The sequence below is a fragment of the Hyperolius riggenbachi genome, chromosome 2, assembly GCF_040937935.1.
Source record: "Hyperolius riggenbachi isolate aHypRig1 chromosome 2, aHypRig1.pri, whole genome shotgun sequence".
NCBI lineage: Eukaryota > Metazoa > Chordata > Amphibia > Anura > Hyperoliidae > Hyperolius > Hyperolius riggenbachi.
This window is the reverse complement of record NC_090647.1, coordinates 260,267,677-260,288,897: the sequence shown is the minus strand read 5'-3', so window position 1 is coordinate 260,288,897 and position 21,221 is coordinate 260,267,677. Positions and strand designations below refer to the sequence as shown.

Here is a 21,221-nt window from a genome sequence, read left to right as displayed (position 1 = left end):
ACAGTGACAGACACTGTTTCGGGCTGACAAGCCCTTCCTCAAACTGCTGACAAAGTGAACATACACTAACACCATCTTTATACACCCACTGTGTCGGCGGGACTACCAGCGGACCTGATGGGGACCTGAAAAAGAGCCACATAGTGAGCATTACTCACCCCAAGCCAAAAAAGCGCCAGACACCAAGCAGGAACCTCCCTCAGTGTTGCCCTCTACGTGTCAGCGCACTAGACTGCCGCCGACCAATCAGAATCAAGGCCGCCCAGCGTGACGTCTCGGCTCACTGCCACGCGTACACGCTGTCAAAAGTCATCGGAGCCCGCAAGGCGTCATGGGGGAGTAAATAGTGTCATGGAAACGCCAGACGCTACGCATCAACCTCATGCGGCGCCGCCTCAAAAGACCAGGCCAATCAGAGCAAAGAAAAGCCGCTGGCCAATAGTCTATGAGACCATACGCTGCTCAGAATGACAACACCACGCAATGCAGTGTGTACATTCTGACAATGGCTCAAGAAAACTGCTCACTGTGATTAGTCTGATACATTTTTATTCTTATTTTTCTAGATGCTCTTTTCCTGTTTTTATTTGGAGTATGCAGCTGACCTGATGTGGGATCTGTAAGTGTGTATTACAATATTTAATTGTTTTTGTATTTATAGTTTCTTGAGCCAAGTCATGGAGTATATGTTTTTAACAATATATTTTTTAACACTACATGTCAGTTCCAGATTGCCCAGCATTTACCTATGATATATTGTCAGAATGTACACACTGCATTGCGTGGTGTTGTCATTCTGAGCAGCGTATGGCTTCATAGACAGTTGCCCGAGATTTCAAAAACGCTTTGCCAATGAAAGTGGCTGGTGGTGAACCCATTACAGCAATTGCGATTAAAGCTAATTACATTCGCAGGACATGAAGCATTTTGTGAGCTTTTGCGCTTTAAAATGGGATTGTCACCATAAAAATCAAATTTCAACAGCAACTGGTCTGAGTGTATTAAGTGATAAAGATGCTAATCCTGCATTCAAAACTTTCAAAACTTTTTCTTCTGTTATGGAGTCATCACATCCCTTAGGAGCACTGGCCCTTTAATTGCCATTGCCAAACAGTTGCATGCTGAGGGGGCTTTTTATCTATAATATATTCCTCCTCTTCCCTTTATTTTCCCCTCCTTCTAATGACCTAAGACAGTGCACTTCCTAGTATAGACCTCAGTGGGAGTGTCTGAAGATTCTGGGAGGAGGGTGGGTAACGAACACAACTAGCAAGAGGAGAAAAGAAAGAAAAAAAAAAAAAAAAAGAGTGCGGGAAGAAAATAAGTAAATTATGTCAGGATTAGCTTCATTTATTGGTAACCAAAAAAGGATTCTCTGCTTTTCCTTTATAAAATTCACAGGAATCATAAGGTGGGCAGTACAATACATCTGTTATGTAAGTAGAACTAGTATTTCTCTACTTATATATGTGTTTTTTATTTCTAGATTAGCATGGGTGTCACTTGTTCTTTAAAAGACCATCTCCAGCCAAAAAAGGTCTGAATGGCAATACATATATGTAGTCTAGGCACTGTGTACAGTTAGATGAACGTATAAGGTTTACATCTGGTACATCATATTGGATAGAACAGACTCAAATTTATATCTGTAAGTAGCCTGGATCAAATTACCGTACATACTCAAGTATAAGCCGATTTTTAAGACCAAAAAAAATGGTCAAAAGTGGGGGTCTCGGCTAATACTCGACCCTATAGTTTCTGACACCACCTCCCCATGCTGGCAATGGCCGTTAGCAGAGAGCACTCTGCTTGTGCCGGGGGACCCACAGCCATCACGGCTGTGGGTCCCCCGGCACAAGCAGAGTGCTCTCTGCTAACTGCACCCTTGGCTTGATTAACGGCCATTAGATAGCCACATGCTGCCCCTGTCTCCCCGGCAGACCGGAGGAGTATGCAGTAGTTCCCTCTGTGTTCCGCCCCCCATCCGAGTGTCCGGTCTGCCGGGGAGGGGGGGTGAGCAGCAGCACATGGCTATCTAACTGCCGTTAATCAGGTAAGCCAAGAGCACAGTTAGCACTGCAGAGAGCACTCTGCTTATAGCAGGGGACAATAGTAAGTAAATCTACCACACAGCTATCTACATTTGCCAGGGGGCACCATATACCTGAAGGAATTACTAGGCTTCAGTGCTGACCAAGTTGCTGCATACTATCTGTGCCTTTGCTGGCTGAAATCTATGAGCAGAGTACACTCTGTACATGTGAATAGGGGGAGGGGGGCAGAGGGCCTTACTAACTACATTCTGCTCTGGTGCTCAGGTTGGGATATTCGGTGGGTGGCATATGGCCATCAAATTTTGCCCAATATCTGCACGCAACCATCAAAATCCGTTAAACTCCACACAAAATCTGCATGAGGCGGGGGCCGACAGTACTGTGCACATGGGGGGGGGGGGGATTACACCCCTGGCTTATACTCAAGTCAATAATTTTTTCCATACTTGTTAGGTAAAAGTTAGGTGGTCGGCTTATACTCGAGTATATACGGTACTTCTCTTTTCACAAACTGTAGTACAGAGAAAAGACCGGAAAAGTGCAGCAGCCTGTCATATGTCTGTTTGCTATAATTCTTATTTCAGATGTCTGTCTGTCTGCCTAGATTAGATCACATGGACATGAGGGGTGGAGTTATGACATCAATCCCCCAGCATCCTTTGCACCTATGGTTTGGAAAGAAATAAATGCCCTGGGCCCTGGGGGTGGGATTTTGGCAACTTATTAGGTTTAAAGCAAACTGTAATTTTTAATTTATCTACTCCTTAATGTATTGTATTGGAGCATGGAAATTGCTTCTAAAATTGCTTACAAAGCACTACCACAAAACGCTAGCGATTTTGAAAACGCTTTGTGATTTGTAGTAGAATCTCCTTCATTACAGACACCGAGTACAACCATTTGTTTAAAGGAGAAAGTAGATATTCTCCCACTTTTCAATGCTCATATGATACTTGAAATAAGTAAGTGACTCCTAAATAAGCCAGTCACCGGCCAGAAGGAAAGGAAGAATATGGATGCACATTACAAAATGCTTTCTAATACAAATCAACTGCAGCTTTTTATCAGTAGGTCAGAGTTTATACCAGACACCATCATGATACGTAGTGTTGTGGGACAACATAAAGCAGATGTATTCCAGTGAATCATAAATATGCCCCTTTGTTTTGTGCATACGATGCCAGGAAACAACATTGGTAGGAAAAGACCTATTCAGTTGGATGGAAGGTCTGTATATGTCAAACAACAGGGGTACAAGAGTGCAGAAAATCTAAATCTTTTAAGTTTACAAAAAATTAGAATGGTTTCATCACTGCATAATTATTTAGGTTAAGAAAGTAAAAAATGTATCTATTTAGATTGAAAAGTAGGCTCTTATTGTTATGAAAGAAATTACTTTATAGAGTCTGTTCTACTAGAACCATAAAATGCCATAAAGTAAGCTCAATGTTTTATTACTTCATCACAAACCTGAAAACCGCAGAGATTCAAGCCAAAGGATACTTACTTTGACAGGGAAACGCCTCCAGCTTTGCCAATCATCTCTTCGTGATGTAGTACAGCATCATTCCACGGAATCATGAGGAACTTCAACAGTGTTTTCATCCAGCGTTCTGGATGTAACACCAGCTGTTCATAATGTACCAACATACACTTGTCATAGCCCACTTCCATACACTGATTATACATAGTTTCTATAGCACGGTTCCACTTGGTTAAGCAATCTCTGTAACTATTCAGATCAAATCCAGCAATAGTAACTTTCCTAGATATCATGGAGTGGACCGAAGCACGCCCATCTCTTACCATCAGAAGAAATTTGGCATTGGGAAATATTTTGGCCAAGTAGGACAAAGATTTTAAAGCAAATGGATCTTTATTACACAGGTAAGGTGCAGGTTCTCCGTGCTTTACTATTATTTCCAGTAAAAAAGCTTGCATGGCTGAGTCTAATACTTCATCTGTTACACCAGCTTCGTCAAGCCGAATTTTTTCCTTACTTGATCTTGCCCACATCTGCTTGACAGCCAGAATCCGTGGGATAACCCTGGTTTCTTCCCCACATCTAATTTCAGGGTGGGCATCAAGCATAGCACGCATTAACGTAGTTCCACTGCGAGGCACTCCCCCTATAAATATTAATGGCATGTCCTTATTATATGTAAAACTAGTGTTAACCCTTTGCTCAGTTCTTAACGTTGCTTTGGGAATTTCCATTTTAATTGGCTGACTCCGCTCTTCTATTCGATGGTGGCATTCCATTGCATGTTGTCCTAAGTAGAATACAGTCACTGAGCTTATTACAAGGCATGCCAGTAGCAAGTTTTGCTTTAATTTTCCAATCATTTTGACAATGTCTCACTGAGTGAGACAGGGTGGCAAATCAGATGTGTTCTTCACAACTTCATGACCAGCAGGTTCTACTCAAAAGTGGTGACCGCCATCTACAGAATTAAGAAAGAAAGAAATAAAGAAGATAAGCAAAAGAAAAAAAATGCATATTTTGGCAAAAAAAAAAATTGCTTTTTACATTACTTTTTTCAGAAATAGACCAATTAAATACCAAACTCACTCACCACTAATACCAACTCAACAAGAACACCAAAGATCCCAAATAATTAAAGTCTGTCAGTGCTTCAGCCAGGCTACGGTTTGGTTGGCAGAAAAATATAGAAGCACCGTCATGAATTAATGCCTGTAAAATTATTATTATTTTTTTTTTTTAATTGCTGCAATACTGACAATCAGCAAAGTGCTCTGCAGTGTGTCTCAGGCTTTATATCCTTCACAATGAGGCACCTTCCACTTGACCACTAGCCTCATCTCCCCATAGAACAGAAAGACTGCTCAGAGCCCAGCCAAGCCACGTATCTGTACAAAATTCCAAAATGATCACTTCAGGTAACTTTAATCTAGCATATGTATGTAGCTTCAGTTCTTAGTCAACAGAAATCTAATGGTACAAAACCTTTTGCGTCAGGATATATATTTTTCAACTGAATGGATATACATTTTTACAGAGGATGTGAATAAGCCCATAAAAGACCAAGTCTACCCGAAACGTATTTATTTGGTTTTAGACAGAGTGAGGATAGGTTAGAATCTGTGAAAGCTTCACCACACACAGCACAAAAACTGGCTTATTTCATGAGGTAAATCAAAATAAACACGCAAATATTGGGAACAGTTCTTGACCTACCTTATTAAATATCAATGATAATCTCTAAACTCTAAATTAAAATTATTATTCTGCTATAACGGCATTAATAAGTGATGTTAAAAAATAGTGCAGAAGCGAATGAAGCTATGTGTTCTCCTGAAATCCATGCATTTTTCTCATGTCAGTCACGTGAAGAATTTCCCTCTGGAAGATTTTTTTTTTACCGCCTCCTCCCAAAGTCATGCTGCCAAACTATATATTATTAAACATATTGATCTATTTCAACACAAACTTGAACTAATAATCTTCACCTTGCTGCCCGCTTCCCCCCACCACCACCACCACGCCCGAACAAGCCACAAGTATTTTCCCCAACCCACGAGTAGTTGCCCCCAAAAAATAGCTTGCAGACAAGCCTGAGACCTAAGAAATGGGTGTTCACAAAGCTTGACTGACCCATGTGACCAACCATGTTTCAGAAAAGAGCATACAAATACCTTTTATATTACAAAAAAAAAAAAAAAACATCAAGAGTGTAGGGAGCACTTATTGAGGTAAGAAAAGGTTTCCTTGTGTACACACTGAATGCAAAGGTAAGCAATTCAAATAATTTTCTCTTATATTAACACCATAAGCAATTTCCATCAGCCTTCATTCATAGAATGGCTAAACGCTGTAAAAGCCTACTATGACCCACTGACCTACTTAGATGAAAAGAATGGAAGCACAAAAATTAATAGGCGGAGGAAAAGAAATATGCACAGCAAAGTGGTGTCAACCACTAACAGAATATAAAGCAAAAGTAACAAAAGATCTTAAGCTAGCCACACATGCATCAATCTGACTGACCAATCTTTAACCATCCCAACCAACAGCTAAGTACCATAACAGCTTTACTGATCAATCTATTCCACTTTACTCTAAATAAATTCCGCCCATTTTACCTTATACTTCAGGGCTGCCAAGATTCCATCAATAATGCATAATCAGGCATTGAGATGTGTGGCTAGCATTAGATAATACTAATTAAAATGTAGGAAAAAAAAACTAAATATACCATGTTCTTACCAATATTTTTAACTTAAATAAAAATTCCAAGAAAAAAAGAGCGCTTCCAATAGAGAATGTTTCTTTGGTGTTCTGTAGCCCATGCATCCAAAAGTGACTGGATGTCTCAGTGGATTATGCCAGGGGAAATGAGACCTCTGACAGGGTGAGCAGTGACTCAGTGCTCTCAGTACATTGGCTCACCCAGTGAGGAGTTTGTGTATTAATGTCACACAGCAAAGGCAGCAAACATCGCTTCAGAACACAATTCTATTATCTAGTGACGCACGCTCTCGGTATTTATAGATTCTTCCACTGAGTAGAGAAGGTCAGCTTCAAATACGCCAATAACAACTAAAATGTATGTCCTTAATTGGCAAATAAGAATTGAACAATTGATCTCTATATCGGAAGGATTATCATATCTCTTCATGTAGCGCAAGATACAAATAATGACATAGGCAATGCACTATTAAATAAAGTGCCTACACTTTTAATTATAACCGCCCCCTCTGAGAGAGTTAACAGTACAAACTTGCCATAATTAATAGAAAAAATAAAAAGTTTCAAGTAAAAATAAAAAATTGTGGTCTAGTGCCCAGGTCATCAAAACCACAGTATATGGGACCAGAGTGAGGTGATTTTCATCACTATTCTAGCATACAAAGGGCCTGATCCAATTCACTTTTTCTCCTATGTTTTTTTTTTTTCTCCAAGTAGATCATTCTTAAAGTACCTCTGTCGCAAAAATCTTACAATTTAAAATATAAAAAGTATATATATCACATACAAATAAAAAGTACATTTCTTTTTGAGTAAAAGGACCATAGTTTACTTTTCTCCTATGTTGCTATCACTTACAGTAAGTAGTAGACATCTGACATTACAACAGGTTTTGGGCTAGTCCATCTCTCCATAGGGGATTCTCAGCATAGCATTTATTCTTTATAAAAACATTCTCTGAAAAAGGATTTATAAAAAAAAAAAAAGATTTATAAAAAAGATGCTGGCCAGCCTCCCTGCTAACTGTAAACTTGTTTGGCAGTTGCACAGAGCAACTGCCATTCACTAAGTGCTTTCTGAAAATAAAGAAAACCTTGACGAGGAGATGGGCTGGTCCAAAACCTGTTGGTTCTGTCATATTTCTACTACTTATTGTAAATAACAGCAACATAGGAGAAAAGTAATTTATGGCTCATTTTGCTCTGGAAGAAATTCACTTCTTATATGTATGTTTATATATATTTTCAATTTTATGATTTTTCGAGACAGTGGTCCTTTAATATTCTGTTTAAAATAACGTTACAGCACTCTGCAATTGAAAAAGTACCAAAAAGCACCGTATTTTTCGGACTATAAGACACACCTAGGTTTAGAGGGTTTAAACCAAGTGAAAAAAAAAAAATACATACTAAACCTGGTGCGTCCATGGGCCAGGGACGTCTTGCAGATGTTCTCCCCCCCCCCCCCCCCCCAATTATTGTGTCCTCCTCCTGTCCCTCTCAGTGTCCCCCTGCACTGCTCCTGTGTACATGTAATTAGCAGCGGTAGCAGTAGGTAATCTCTCATCTGATCCTGGGAGCCCACAGTGATCAGCTGCTTTTCAGAGGTGCTCTGCTTGCTATAACTGAATTACTGTTGTTTATCCCCTGCTTATTGCCTGAAGAAGTGGGCTGTGCCCGCGAAACGCGTTGCATCTTTGGGGTACTTTCAATAAATGTGTATATCTATATATTTACAGTCCTTGGTGTCGGCTTTAACGGAGGCGAGTCCACCACTTCCTCCCAGCAATTTTTTAAAAATTTTATGTACTTTTATCCTTCTGGCGCCTCTGTTCACCTACCAATATATTTGAGTCCACCCCAGGTGGAGGGGTGATCTACCCCCTTTCTTCCTATCTACAGAGAGCGACTTCTTAATCCTGAGTGAGGACAGGTCTAATCTCCTCACCTGCCTAATGAGTGGTTACCTAGGTGGTAACCCATGTTTGTGAGTATTACCATCTCACTGTTTCATTTATCCAATCAATTTTGACATACTACACCATATTGGGCTCTCAATTTCTCTTCAACTTTAGCTGCTTTTCTGGCTCACTCCTTCCCCCTAGTGCCGGCACCTCCTGGTCTCGTCATTACACACACAACCGGCGCTAGGGGGAAGGAGTGAGCAAGAAAAGCAGCTGATCACCGCAGGCTCCCATGATAAGACTAGAGATACACGTGGCTGCCACTGCTAATTACAGTAACACAGGGGTAGTGCAGGAAGACACCTGGGACAGTACAGAAGTTCGTATCAGTGGGCTATCGTAAGTCAGGTACACCCTGCATTTGGACTATAAGATGCAGGGACATTTCATCCCCACTTTTGGGGAGAAAAAGTGCATCTTAGGCCTGGAACCCACTAGCAGTATGTTACCAAGCCGTTACTAAGCAGATGTGATTTGAAAGCTGTTGCTAATTTAATGCTATGGATGTGATCCAACTTGAGCGATGCAATTTTATAAAAATCTCCCATAGCATTGCATTAGCAAGAGCTTTTTAAATCACAAGTGCTTATAAAGGCAGCTAGTGGGTTTGAGCCCTTGTAGTCCAAAAAAATACAGTGGGTGAAAAAGTCCTGTCAAAATTATTCTGAGTATTTTCATGCTTGCTGGTGGCTTAAAGGGAAGGTTCAGGGAGGGGGGGTTAAAAAATAAAAATCAATTTCCACTTACCTGGGGCTTCCTCCAGCCCGTGGCAGGCAGGAGGTGCCCTCGCCGCCGCTCCGCGGGCTCCCGGTGGTCTCCGGTGGTCGACCCGACCTGGCCAGGCCGGCTGCCAGGTCGGGCTCTTCTGCGCTCCAAGGCCCGGCACTTCTGCGTCCCACGCCGGCGCGCTGACGTCATCGGACGTCCTCCGGGCTGTACTGCGCGGGCGCAGTAGTTCTGCGCCTGCGCAGTACAGCCTGGCGGACGTCCGATGACTTCAGCGCGCCGGCGTGGGACGCAGAAGTGCCGGGCCTTGGAGCACAGAAGAGCCCGACCTGGCAGCAGGCCTGGCCAGGTCGGGTCGGCCCCCGGGAGCCCGCGGAGCGGCGGCGAGGGCACCTCCTGCCTGCCACGGGCTGGAGGAAGCCCCAGGTAAGTGGAAATTGATTTTTATTTTTTAACCACCCTCCCTGAACCTTCCCTTTAACCACTTGCCGACTGCCCACAGCCCATGGGCGGCGGCAAAGTGGACGCCTAAAGGACCGCAATACGCCTTCAGGCGGCGCGTCCTTTAGGCATGCCGGGGGAGCGATCGCGTCATTGATGACGCGCGCTTCCCCCGGCAACTGGCTCCGCCCACCCGCCGTAACATCCCGCCGGCCATACGGAAGCGCCGGCGGGATGTTAACCCCGCGATCGCCGCTACAAAGTGTATAATACACTTTGTAATGTATACAAAGTGTATTATACAGGCTGCCTCCTGCCCTGGTGATCCCAGTGTCCAAGGGACCACCAGGGCAGGCTGCAGCCACCCTAGTCTGCACCCAAACACACTGATCTGCCCCCCCCGCCCACTGATCGCCCACAGCACCCCTCAGACCCCCCCTGCCCACCCCCCAGACCCCCCCCCCTGCCCACCCCCCAGACCCCTGTTTGCACCCAATCACCCCCCTAATAACCCATCAATCACTCCCTGTCACTATCTGTCAACGCTATTTTTTTTTTATCCCCCCCCCTGCCCCCTGCCCCCTCCTGATCACCCCCCCAACCCTCAGATACTCCCCAGACCCCCCCCAGACCCCCCCCCCCCCTGTGTACTGTATGCATCTATCTTCCCTGATAACCTGTCAATCACCCGTCAATCACCCATCAATCACCCATCAATCACCCCCTGTCACTGCCACCCAACAATCAGACCCTAACCTGCCCCTTGCGGGCAATCTGATCACCCACCCCCACCAATAGATCGCCCGCAGATCCGACATCAGATCACCTCCCAAATCCATTGTTTACATCTATTCTCTCCTCTAAACACCCACTAATTACCCATCAATCACCCATCAATCACCCCCTATCACCACCTGTCACTTTTACCTATCAGATCAGACCCTAATCTGCCCCTTGCGGGCACCCAATCACCCGCCAACACGCTCAGATTGCCCTCTGACCCCCCCTTATCAATTCGCCAGTGCATTAATTACATCTGTTCTTCCCTGTAATAACCCACTGATCACCTGTCAATCACCTGCCAATCACCTATCACCCATCAATCACCCCCTGTCACTGCCACCCAACAATCAGCCCCTAACCCGCCCTTGCGGGCAAACTGATCACCCACCCACACCAATAGATCGCCCGCAGATCCGACATCAGATCACCACCCAAGCGCAGTGTTTCCATCTATTCTCTCCTCTAAACACCCACTAATTACCCATCAATCACCCCCTATCACCACCTGTCACTGTTACCCATCAGATCAGACCCTAATCTGCCCCTTGCGGGCACCCAATCACCCGCCTACACGCTCAGATTGCCCTCAGACCCCCCTTATCAATTCGCCAGGGCATTATTTACATCTGTCCTTCCCTGTAATAACCCACTGATCACCTGTCAATCACCTATCAATCACCCATCAATCACCCCCTGTCACTGCCACCCATCAATCACCCGCTGTCACTGCCACCCATCAATCAGCCCCTAACCTGCCCCTTGCGGGCAATCTGATCACCCACCCACACCAATAGATCGCCCGCAGATCCGACGTCCGATCACCTCCCAAGTGCAGTGTTCACATCTGTTCTCTACCCTAAACACCCACTAATTACCCATCAATCACCCCCTGTCACTGCTACCTATCAGATTAGACCCCTATCTGCCCCTAGGGCACTCAATCACCCGCCCACACCCTCAGAATGCCCTCAGACCCCAGCCCTGATCACCTCGCCAGTGCATTGCTTGCATCTATTCCCCCCTCTAATCACACCTTGAGACACCCATCAATCACCTCCTGTCACCCCCTAGCACACCTACCCATCAGATCAGGCCCTAATTTGCCCCGTGTGGGCTCCTGATCACTCGGCCAAACCCTCAGATCCCCCTCAGACCCCCTTCCGATCACCTCCCCAGTGCATTGATTGCATCTATTTTCCCCTCTAACCGCCCCCTGAGACACCCATCAATCACCTCCTGTCACCCCCCTAGCACTCCTATCCATCAGATCAGGCCCAATACAACCTGTCATCTAAAAGGCCACCCTGCTTATGACCGGTTCCACAAAATTCGCCCCCTCATAGACCACCTGTCATCAAAATTTGCAGATGCTTATACCCCTGAACAGTCATTTTGAGACATTTGGTTTCCAGACTACTCACGGTTTTGGGCCCGTAAAATGCCAGGGCGGTATAGGAACCCCACAAGTGACCCCATTTTAGAAAAAAAGACACCCCAAGGTATTCTGTTAGGTGTATGACGAGTTCATAGAAGATTTTATTTTTTGTCAAAAGTTAGCGGAAAATGATTTTTATTGGGTTTTTTTCACAAAGTGTCATTTTTCACTAACTTGTGACAAAAAATAAAATCTTCTATGAACTCGCCATACACCTAACGGAATACCTTGGGGTGTCTTCTTTCTAAAATGGGGTCACTTGTGGGGTTCCTATACTGCCCTGGCATTTTAGGGGCCCTAAACCGCGAGGAGTAGTCTAGAAAACAAATGCCTCAAAATGACCCGTGAATAGGACGTTGGGCCCCTTAGCGCACCTAGGCTGCAAAAAAGTGTCACACATGTGGTACCGCCGTACTCAGGAAAAGTAGTATAATGTGTTTTGGGGTGTATTTTTACACATACCCATGCTGGGTGGGAGAAATTTCTATGTAAATGGTCAATTGTGTGTAAAACAAATCAAACAATTGTCATTTACAGAGATATTTCTCCCACTTAGCATGGGTATGTGTAAAAATACACCCCAAAACACATTATACTACTTCTCCTGAGTACGGCGGTACCACATGTGTGGCACTTTTTTACACCCTAAGTACGCTAAGGGGCCCAAAGTCCAATGAGTACCTTTAGGATTTCACAGGTCATTTTGCGACATTTGGTTTCAAGACTACTCCTCACGGTTTAGGGCCCCTAAAATGCCAGGGCAGTATAGTAACCCCACAAATTACCCCATTCTAGAAAGAAGACACCCAAAGGTATTCCGTTAGGAGTATGGTGAGTTCATAGAAGATTTTATTTTTTGTCAAAAGTTAGCGGAAAATTGATTTTTATTGTTTTTTTCACAAAGTGTCATTTTCCACTAACTTTTGACAAAAAATAAAATCTTCTATGAACTCACCATACTCCTAACGGAATACCTTGGGGTGTCTTCTTTCTAAAATGGGGTCATTTGTGGGGTTCCTATACTGAACTGGCATTTTAGGGGCCCTAAACCGTGAGGAGTAGTCTGGAAATCAAATTCCGCAAAATGACTTGTGAAATCCTAAAGGTACTCATTGGACTTTGGGCCCTTTAGCGCAGTTAGGGTGCAAAAAAGTGCCACACATGTGGTATTGCCGTACTCAAGAGAAGTAGTAGAATGTGTTTTGGGGTGTATTTTTACACATACCCATGCTGGGTGGGAGAAATAACTCTGTAAATGGACAATTGTGTGTAAAAAAAAATGAAAAAATTGTCATTTACAGAGATATTTCTCCCACCCAGCATGGGTATGTGTAAAAATACACCCCAAAACACATTCTACTACTTCTCTTGAGTACGGCAATACCACATGTGTGGCACTTTTTTGCAGCCTAACTGCGCTAAGGGGCCCAAAGTCCAATGAGCACCTTTAGGCTCTACAGGGGTGCTTACAAATTAGCACCCCCCAAAATGCGAGGACAGTAAACACACCCCACAAATGACCCCATTTTGGAAAGTAGACACTTCAAGGTATTCAGAGAGGGGCATGGTGAGTCCGTGGCAGATTTCATTTTTTTTTGTCGCAAGTTAGAAGAAATGGATTCTTTTTTTTTTTCTTTTTTTTTGTCACAAAGTGTCATTTTCCCCTTACTTGTGACAAAAAATAATATCTTCTATGAACTCACTATGCCTCTCAGTGAATACTTTGGGATGTCTTCTTTCCAAAATGGGGTCATTTGGGGGGTATTTATACTATCCTGGAATTCTAGCCCCTCATGAAACATGACAGGGGGTCAGAAAAGTCATAGATGCTTGAAAATGGCAAAATTCACTTTTTGCACCATAGTTTGTAAACGCTATAACTTTTACCCAAACCAATAAATATACACTGAATGGTTTTTTTTTTATTAAAAACATGTTTGTCCACATTTTTCGCGCTGCATGTATACAGAAATTTTACTTTATTTGAAAATTGTCAGCACAGAAATTTAAAAAAATCATTTATTTGCCAAAATTCATGTCTTTTTTGATGAATATAATAAAAAGTAAAAATCGCAGGAGCAATCAAATAGCACCAAAAGAAAGCTTTATTAGTGACAAGAAAAGGAGCCAAAATTCATTTAGGTGGTAGGTTGTATGAGCGAGCAATAAACCGTGAAAGCTGCAGTGGTCTGAATGGAAAAGAAGTGGCCGGTCCTTAAGGGGTAGAAAGACTGTGGTCCTCAAGTGGTTAAGAAGATATTTTATGGATAAGATGTGAAATATCACCTAGGATAAAGCATAGGAGAAAATGTGAAGTGGATTAGGTCTAAAGAGACTGCAGGGCCTTTCAGCTCATTTGCCCGTGTAAGAATTCTCATCCTCCCCCCAGCAGCAGTCTTATTCCCCTATTGTAGGCACTCTTGGGCAAGTCAGGAGAAATGAAGGCAAGATCAGTCTTATTCACAAGAAGGTTATTTAAATGTAAAGACATTACACAAAACTTGGGCTGCTCAATCATAAGCTGTGGAAGCACTATTTCTGACTCAACAGTTGTGATCTAATGAAAAGAATTATATAGACCGATTGCATAGCTGTACTGTCCCATTACTGTGAATGGAGTTACACTTTACAAAAAACAGAAACTGAATGAAAATGATAAAAATCTGCTGAGTCCAATGGGATAACATGTAGAGTCAATTTGCAAGCACAGCTCCGGGCAAAGAAAGTAACAAAACAATGAGGTCAGCGTTTCCAAGTTACCAACCTTCAAAATAGCATTAATGCTAGCCACATGTAAGATGACAGTTACAAAACTCTGTGCAAGCTGCTACTTATGTATATTTGTTTTATAATCTTAAAAAGGACCACTACAGTGAAAAAAGTAAACAGCTAAAATCTGACAGGTTTTGGATTAGTCCATTCCTCATGGGGGTGCTCAGTAATTCTCAGACGAGTTCCGCAGGGATAATGCAGTGGTTGTACTTGCGTTACAGGGTAACGTGGGCATTTACATTGGCATACTTTCATGGTACTGTATGCCTCACTTAGATTGTAAGCCTCTGGCAGGATCCTCCCTTCCCTAGTGCAATCTACAGGATCGTGTGCTCCTTTCCTATGACAGCCTGTACTTGTATTACTGGGCCTACCTAACCAGCCCATAATCGCATGATCATGTATCTTGTACCGTTTGCCTTGTATAACTTTGTTCTATGTTGTATAACCTTGTTTTGTCTGTCATCCTCGTATCCCTGTATATATTTATTGTTCAGTGCTGCGTAATATGTTGGTGCTTTATAAATACAATAAATAATAATAATAAAAATAAGAATAATTGTCGCAACGCAATACGTATTTTTTAAAGCGTTGCTGTACAATTGAAGACCTTGCAACGTACTGCTGTTAGTGTAGAAGGAGCCATACTCTCAGGAATTGGATGGTGAAATGATTAGTGAAAATCAAAGTGATGCCAATGATCTTGAGTCCTGACCTGTGTTTATTGTATTGTATATAGGCACTAACATTACTGGCAGTGACGGACTATGGTACTACTTTGTAAACTAAAGATTTTGCATCAGTACAAATGCAGGAGAGCACAAGGAACCCGGTGCCATCTGGCAAACCTGAAAAGGAAGTCTATAAAAAAAATATTTTAGAATTAGTTGGCAAACGTTTGCAACACTCACTGGGGTCATTATCAAATCATAGTGAGAAGTGGTGAGTGAAATTGTGGTCCCGCAATTGCAGTAACATACACGCACCTGTAGCAGTAAAGAGTTTTATTTAACAAATCCAGGAGAACCTACCTGCATTAATTACAAAGCATTTCATAACCACCATTTCACTCACCTCGATAAAAAAAAAAAAAAGGTAATAGCCACAAATTTCAGCTGCCCAATAGCAGATGACTACATCTGGTTCGTATCTAGAACAGGGCTGTGGAGTCGGTACAAAAATCTTCCGACTCCAACTCCGACTCCTCTGTGTATGAAACCATGACTCCGACTCCGGGTACCCAAAATGGCTCAGACTCCGACTCCTCGACTACGACTCCTTAGTCTAATACTTAACAGGGCTATGGATTTTGTACAAAAATCATCCGACTCCGACTCCTGACTCCTCAGTTTATGAAATCCACGACTCCGACTCCAACTCCGACTCCGGGTGCCCAAAATTGTTCCGACTCCTCGACTCAGACTCCAACTCCACATCCCAGATCTAGAGGTTGTTTTTTTTCCCTTTATGAACAGAACACTGCAGCTATGATTGATTCAGCAAGAACGTTAACTACTTATGACTTGTGATGGTCAATGAGAGGTTTCAAAAATGCAAACAATTTGCTTTAAGTCTGCCTGCAAGTTGGATTTATTTGCACCTCATTGGCCAGCTCCACATACAAAACCTAAGTGATGTATCATTAGGAGGATGCCCCTTTTACATGTCCCAAGCCATGTGTCTCCATTTCAGTACTCCCCTTCCAGTGCCCTGTCTTGTAGACTGTCTTGCTATCACTATTGATTAAAAGACTCCTGCCAAGGTGCGCTGGATCACTAGGCTCCTGCTCTCTGGTGTTCTCCAACTGTCACATACCAAAGCCAAAGAGCTTTTGCAGCAAACTGAAAAGGCACCAGCGTTTCCATTCTGATGACAGAGACACCACAAAATGTAGGTTTCTTCCAAGGAAAGGATCCTACATTTTGTAAAACGATCTCTTCATATTGCATTGTCGTTTAAAATAGAAAAGCACTTTTCTGGGCTTCTTTGATTTCAGTTTTATTCTAGATTTAGAACTAAATGATACATATAATAAGCAGCAATCTGTATAGATGAAAAGGTGTGCGATTCACCACACCAGAGAGGAGGAACCGCTAGAATTTAAAGAGCTATAGCTGTAATTAGACGGTCTGCTCAAAATAGGAACTGCTAAGTAGATGACTTTACATGTTATTTTTACTTTAAGTGTGGTTATCTGGAAATGGGCACATATAAGAAGCTATATATGGAATAAAACATGTGTGCACACTGCTCTAACAGATATGGCAGTGGTAAAAGTCACATGGTAAAATGTCAACTCATGACTCTACATGCTCTGCTAATCAGACCCTACGAAACACATACTGTATATTACTATGTGCACATTGTTTTAAACAGAGAATATTGAATGAGGTTAAGGGGGAAACATGAATAATGATGTACTGAGAACCATGTCTGGTCAAAATTTGGTAATGTTTAGCTTAAAGGGCAACTGAAGTGAGAAGACTATGGAGGCTGCCATGTTTATTTCCTTTTAAACAATACCAGTTGCCTGGCATCCCTGCTAGTCTATTTGGCTGCATTAGTGTCTAAATAACACCAGAAACAAGCATGCAGCTAATCGGTCAGATCTGGCAATAATGTCAGAAACACCTCATCTGCTGTATGCTTGTTCAGGGTCTATGGCTGAAAGTATTAGAGGCAGAGGGTCAGCAGGGCTGCCAGGTATTGCTTAAAAAGAAATAAACATGGCAGCCTCCATATACCTCCTTCTTCAGTTTTCCTTTAGGCTGGTTTCACAGTGGGACGTTGCGTTTTAGGGGACGTTATGGTCGCATAACGTGCCCCTAACGCAACGCCTGGTGGTGTTGGAGCAGGACGCTACCAAGAGCCGCGTTACAAGCAGCTCTTGGTGCGCCTGCTCTGTCGGAGGCACTGCGGAGACCACGTGAACGGAGCTCTCCGCATCACATTGTCCCGCCAGCCAATCCGCGGCCGCTCCAGGATGTAAACACTGCAAGTGCAGTGAATAATAAGTAGCCATGTGCCTGACTACGTAGCGGCCTCTCCCCGCCTCCTCTCATAAATTGGAAAAAAACCCTACTGAGCATGTGCAAACCGTCTAACGCGGCTTAGCCGCGTGCAAAGTACTGCATGCAGTACGTTATGTAGACGTGCTGCGTTACAATGTAACGCAACGTGGGCACTCTGAACAGCCCATTGATTTTTCATTGCTGTGCATTGGGGTGCGTTACAGGCTGCTCTAACGTGCGCCTGTAACGTCCCACTGTGAAACCAGCCTTAAAGGACTACTATCATGAAACGGATTGTGTCTAGCAGAAACATTTTACCACTGAGGAAAAAGGTGAAATCACCAAGGAATGGCCATGAGAAAAACGAAAGGGTGCTGCTAGAAGCGGCCACCAAACGAGGCAACGAATGACCATCTCTGTATTTTCTCCAGTGCTTACTCGCTTGGCAGCGGGTAGTGTGAATTTCCAACCTTTGAAAAACCAAAGTGTCTTCATGTGCTTAAATATACTTTAAATTTTAGCCTGCAAAATAGTATACAAAAACATGGTTCACAATACACAATTGTGAACCACGTTTTTGTATACTACTTTGCAGGCTAAAATTAAAAGTATATTTAAGCACATGAAGACACTTTGGTTTTTCAAAGGTTGGAAATAGTATTTAGGTTACCAGTGTGTCTCCTCTTGTGAGTGGTGCTAAATTACAAACATGTGGCCGCTAAAGTAGGTAGGTTTATAAAGGTGGCCATACATGGTACAATTTTTTTCATCCAATCTTACCATTTCTATGTAGTATAAGGGTAAATTAAGCGAATACATTGAAAGGATAATCTAGGCAGTTCCCTTATATTATGTAGAAATGGTAAGATTGGATGAAAAAATTGTACCATGTATGGCCACCATAAGATTCCTTGAGTAGTGTGAATTTCACCCAATTCCTCACAATTCAAAGCTCATACCATAATGTAGGCCAGTTTGGGGAGGAAACCAGTTAAAGTGGACCTGAACTCTTGCACAAGACTGAGAAATGCACCCTGTATGAATTTAGAGAGACTAGTCTGTTTAATTCTTCCTCATTTGTGTCTAATTACAAGTTGTAATCTGATCTTTCCCCTGTGTAACATGACTGCCACCGCAGAGATGGCAGAAAAGCTCATTTAACCACCTTAGCGCTATAGACGAGCTCAGCTCGTCCATTACCGCTGCGGTGGATTGCTCAGCCCCTGGTGGGTCTCTTTTTACAAATTGTTTTTTAAAACACGCAGATAGCACTTTGCTAGTTGCGTGTTTAGTTCGATTGCCGCCGCTGATCCGCCACTACGCGAAGTGATGATGTCGATGAAGTCATTCCGATCGTCGTTATGGCGACGAGGGAAGCCTTAACAGGAAATCCCGTTCAGAGCAGAATTTCCTGTTGGGTATGATCGCCGGCGGCGATTGGAGGGGTGGGAGGCCAAGCGCCGCAAAAAAATAAACCGCCAGGGGGGTTAAAAGCACAAGCTGTTAAAGTGTACCAGAGATAACAAATTACAAAGGACTTACCCAGGGCTTCCTCCAGCCCCATAAGCATGGATGCGTCCCTCGCTGTCCTCCCGCAGACCTTCATTTAGCCGTAATCAGCTCATGTATTTGGCTCATTGACATCAGTCTCGGTCTTCTGCGCATGCGTAGTAAGTTTGCGCATGCGCAGAAGACCCCGGATGACTCAGACTGCTGCAGACTGAGCCTGTCACCGGGGTTGATTACCGCTGAACGGAGGGCAACGGGAGGACGGTGAGGGAATCATCTTATGAGGCTGGAGGAAGCCCCAGGTAAGTAAATAAACGTAATTCGTGATCTCTGGGTCACTTTAACAATATGTCTGCTTCCATGAATCAGGAAGTAGAAACAGTGTAGATTTATTTTAGGATTTGTATTTTCAAAGGTTATTATGCTGTTGTGTATCATTTAGAGCAGAGAGGAAGTTCTGAGTTCAGGTCCACTTTAATCTACAAGTATATATTTAGGCTGTGCAAAGAAACTCGAAAAAGGAAAAAAACAAAATAAAAAGATTACAACGCTACAAACAGCCTATTATTATTATTATTATTATTATTATTGGGAACTTTAAGTGAGGAAACTCAAATACAGATGATATACTGTACATACCTAAGCAGAGGAAGGCTCTGGATATTCCTTGTGTCCCCAGGTACTTTTGAAGATGAGCGATTCCATACTGCACACATAAAAGGGCCACATGTGCATTATGAATGTGCCCGTCTTTGGAAGTATTTAGGGATATGAGTACTTCTGCACTTAAAGTATTGAAGACCCAGCCAGTGCAGGAATGAAAGGACTGACTGGCAACTGGGAAGGCTCTATGGTATCTAGAGCCTAATCTCTACCATACTCATATGCCCATCATAGTCTAGGGTCAATTTTATGAGGAAGCCAATTAACTTATTTGTATAATTTTTAAGATGTGGGAAGAAACTGGAGTGCACGGAGGAACCCCAAGCAGACATGGAGAGAACATACTAACGCCATGCCAGTGCAGAGTGCACTGACCCAGTGCTGCAAGGTGAGAGTTCTATCCACTACACCACCATGCCACCCTCTTGTCCCTGTGTGTATCTATAAGATTATGTAACAATAATAATATATTTTAGAGGCCAATTAGAACTGTGCTTTCATAATTTGGTGTAGTTACAAAGCACCTTTATGTCAACTGAACACATCCCTAGAGTAACAGACAAGTCCCCAGGGGCCATAGTTGCCCATCTGTCTCCATCACAGCTATGTGGAGCAGACATACCACAGTACTAGGTGCAGTCTTCTCTGACTGTGCCGATACGTCCTCCGTACAGCTCTCGATGCATGTCATGTGATGTGGTATGTCTCCTCCACTGCACGCTGCTCTGCATTGACACAAGAAGGTAACAGCTGGGTTTCCTACCTACTAAGCTACTAGAGGTTAGAATTCAGATCTGTGCCTAGAGACAGGCTTTTAACCAACGCTGTTATGTGGTGTGAGGACTGGAAGGCTCAAGGGTACGATTATTCCCAGAACGCATCTTAAACTACATTACAAAGCACTGTGCTAAATTATTATGTCAATTTTTACCTTCTTGTAAAATTGTGATACAGCAACCACTGCAACATAATTTGTACTCACTATCCTTGTTTCCTTTACAAGTAGTTGTAAACCGTCTGTCAGTCAGCATTTGTGGGATATTCAATAACATGGTTTTCCTATTTGTTTATGCCTCACGATGCAGTCAAATAAGTTTATAAGGATGCAAGGATGCAAGCCAAAGCCATTAGCAAACACGCTGTAGAATAAAGAGTGCAGCACACAGCAAATGGTATGTTCTTGCTTTTGCAGGTAAAAATCAATGGGTTAAGACTTACATCTAGAGTGAAAAATAAAAAAATAAAAAAAAGTCTCGTGTGTTATTTATAGAATATCAATGAATTCCCCAGTATTGTACTCACTAACCAAATAAACATGACTTTAACATATGGAAACTATCCAAAACATTAACTGTGAACGCCAAAAGCCAATAATCCCTGCTGTTAACAATTAATCAAAGGGATCTAAGAGCCCCAAAGTTGATAGTATATTATTATGGGCTCACAGACATGGCCAAAATGCAGCTGTGCACTGAGAAACCAGCTTTCTATTAACATTCAGGACTCCGATCTGTATTATAAGAGCCCTTTCCCATTTCTATGCTTACAATTTCTGGCCCATTATAGCCAGGTGTATGGTTTCCAACCATGAATTCCTGTACAAAGCATTCTGAAATAACCCCAGTGTTCTCCACAGAATTTTTTTCAAGCCAGG

At 42.9% G+C, this 21,221-nt stretch overlaps 1 protein-coding gene across 3 annotated transcripts in view; it reads right to left on the bottom strand.

Annotated features, from left to right (window-relative positions):
• The window catches only part of TPST1 (tyrosylprotein sulfotransferase 1), a 154,332-nt gene that overhangs the window by 97,969 nt on the left and 35,142 nt on the right, over positions 1–21,221 (bottom strand). For 2 of the 3 annotated variants that reach the window (XM_068268592.1, XM_068268594.1), the window contains exon 2: positions 3,562–4,498. In XM_068268592.1, the coding sequence (XP_068124693.1) occupies positions 3,562–4,400 (839 nt within the window). In that variant the 5' untranslated portion in view covers positions 4,401–4,498. Of the gene's footprint in view, positions 1–3,561; positions 4,499–6,282; positions 6,370–21,221 lie in introns of those variants that run through there. The other variant, XM_068268593.1, reaches the window with a different exon arrangement.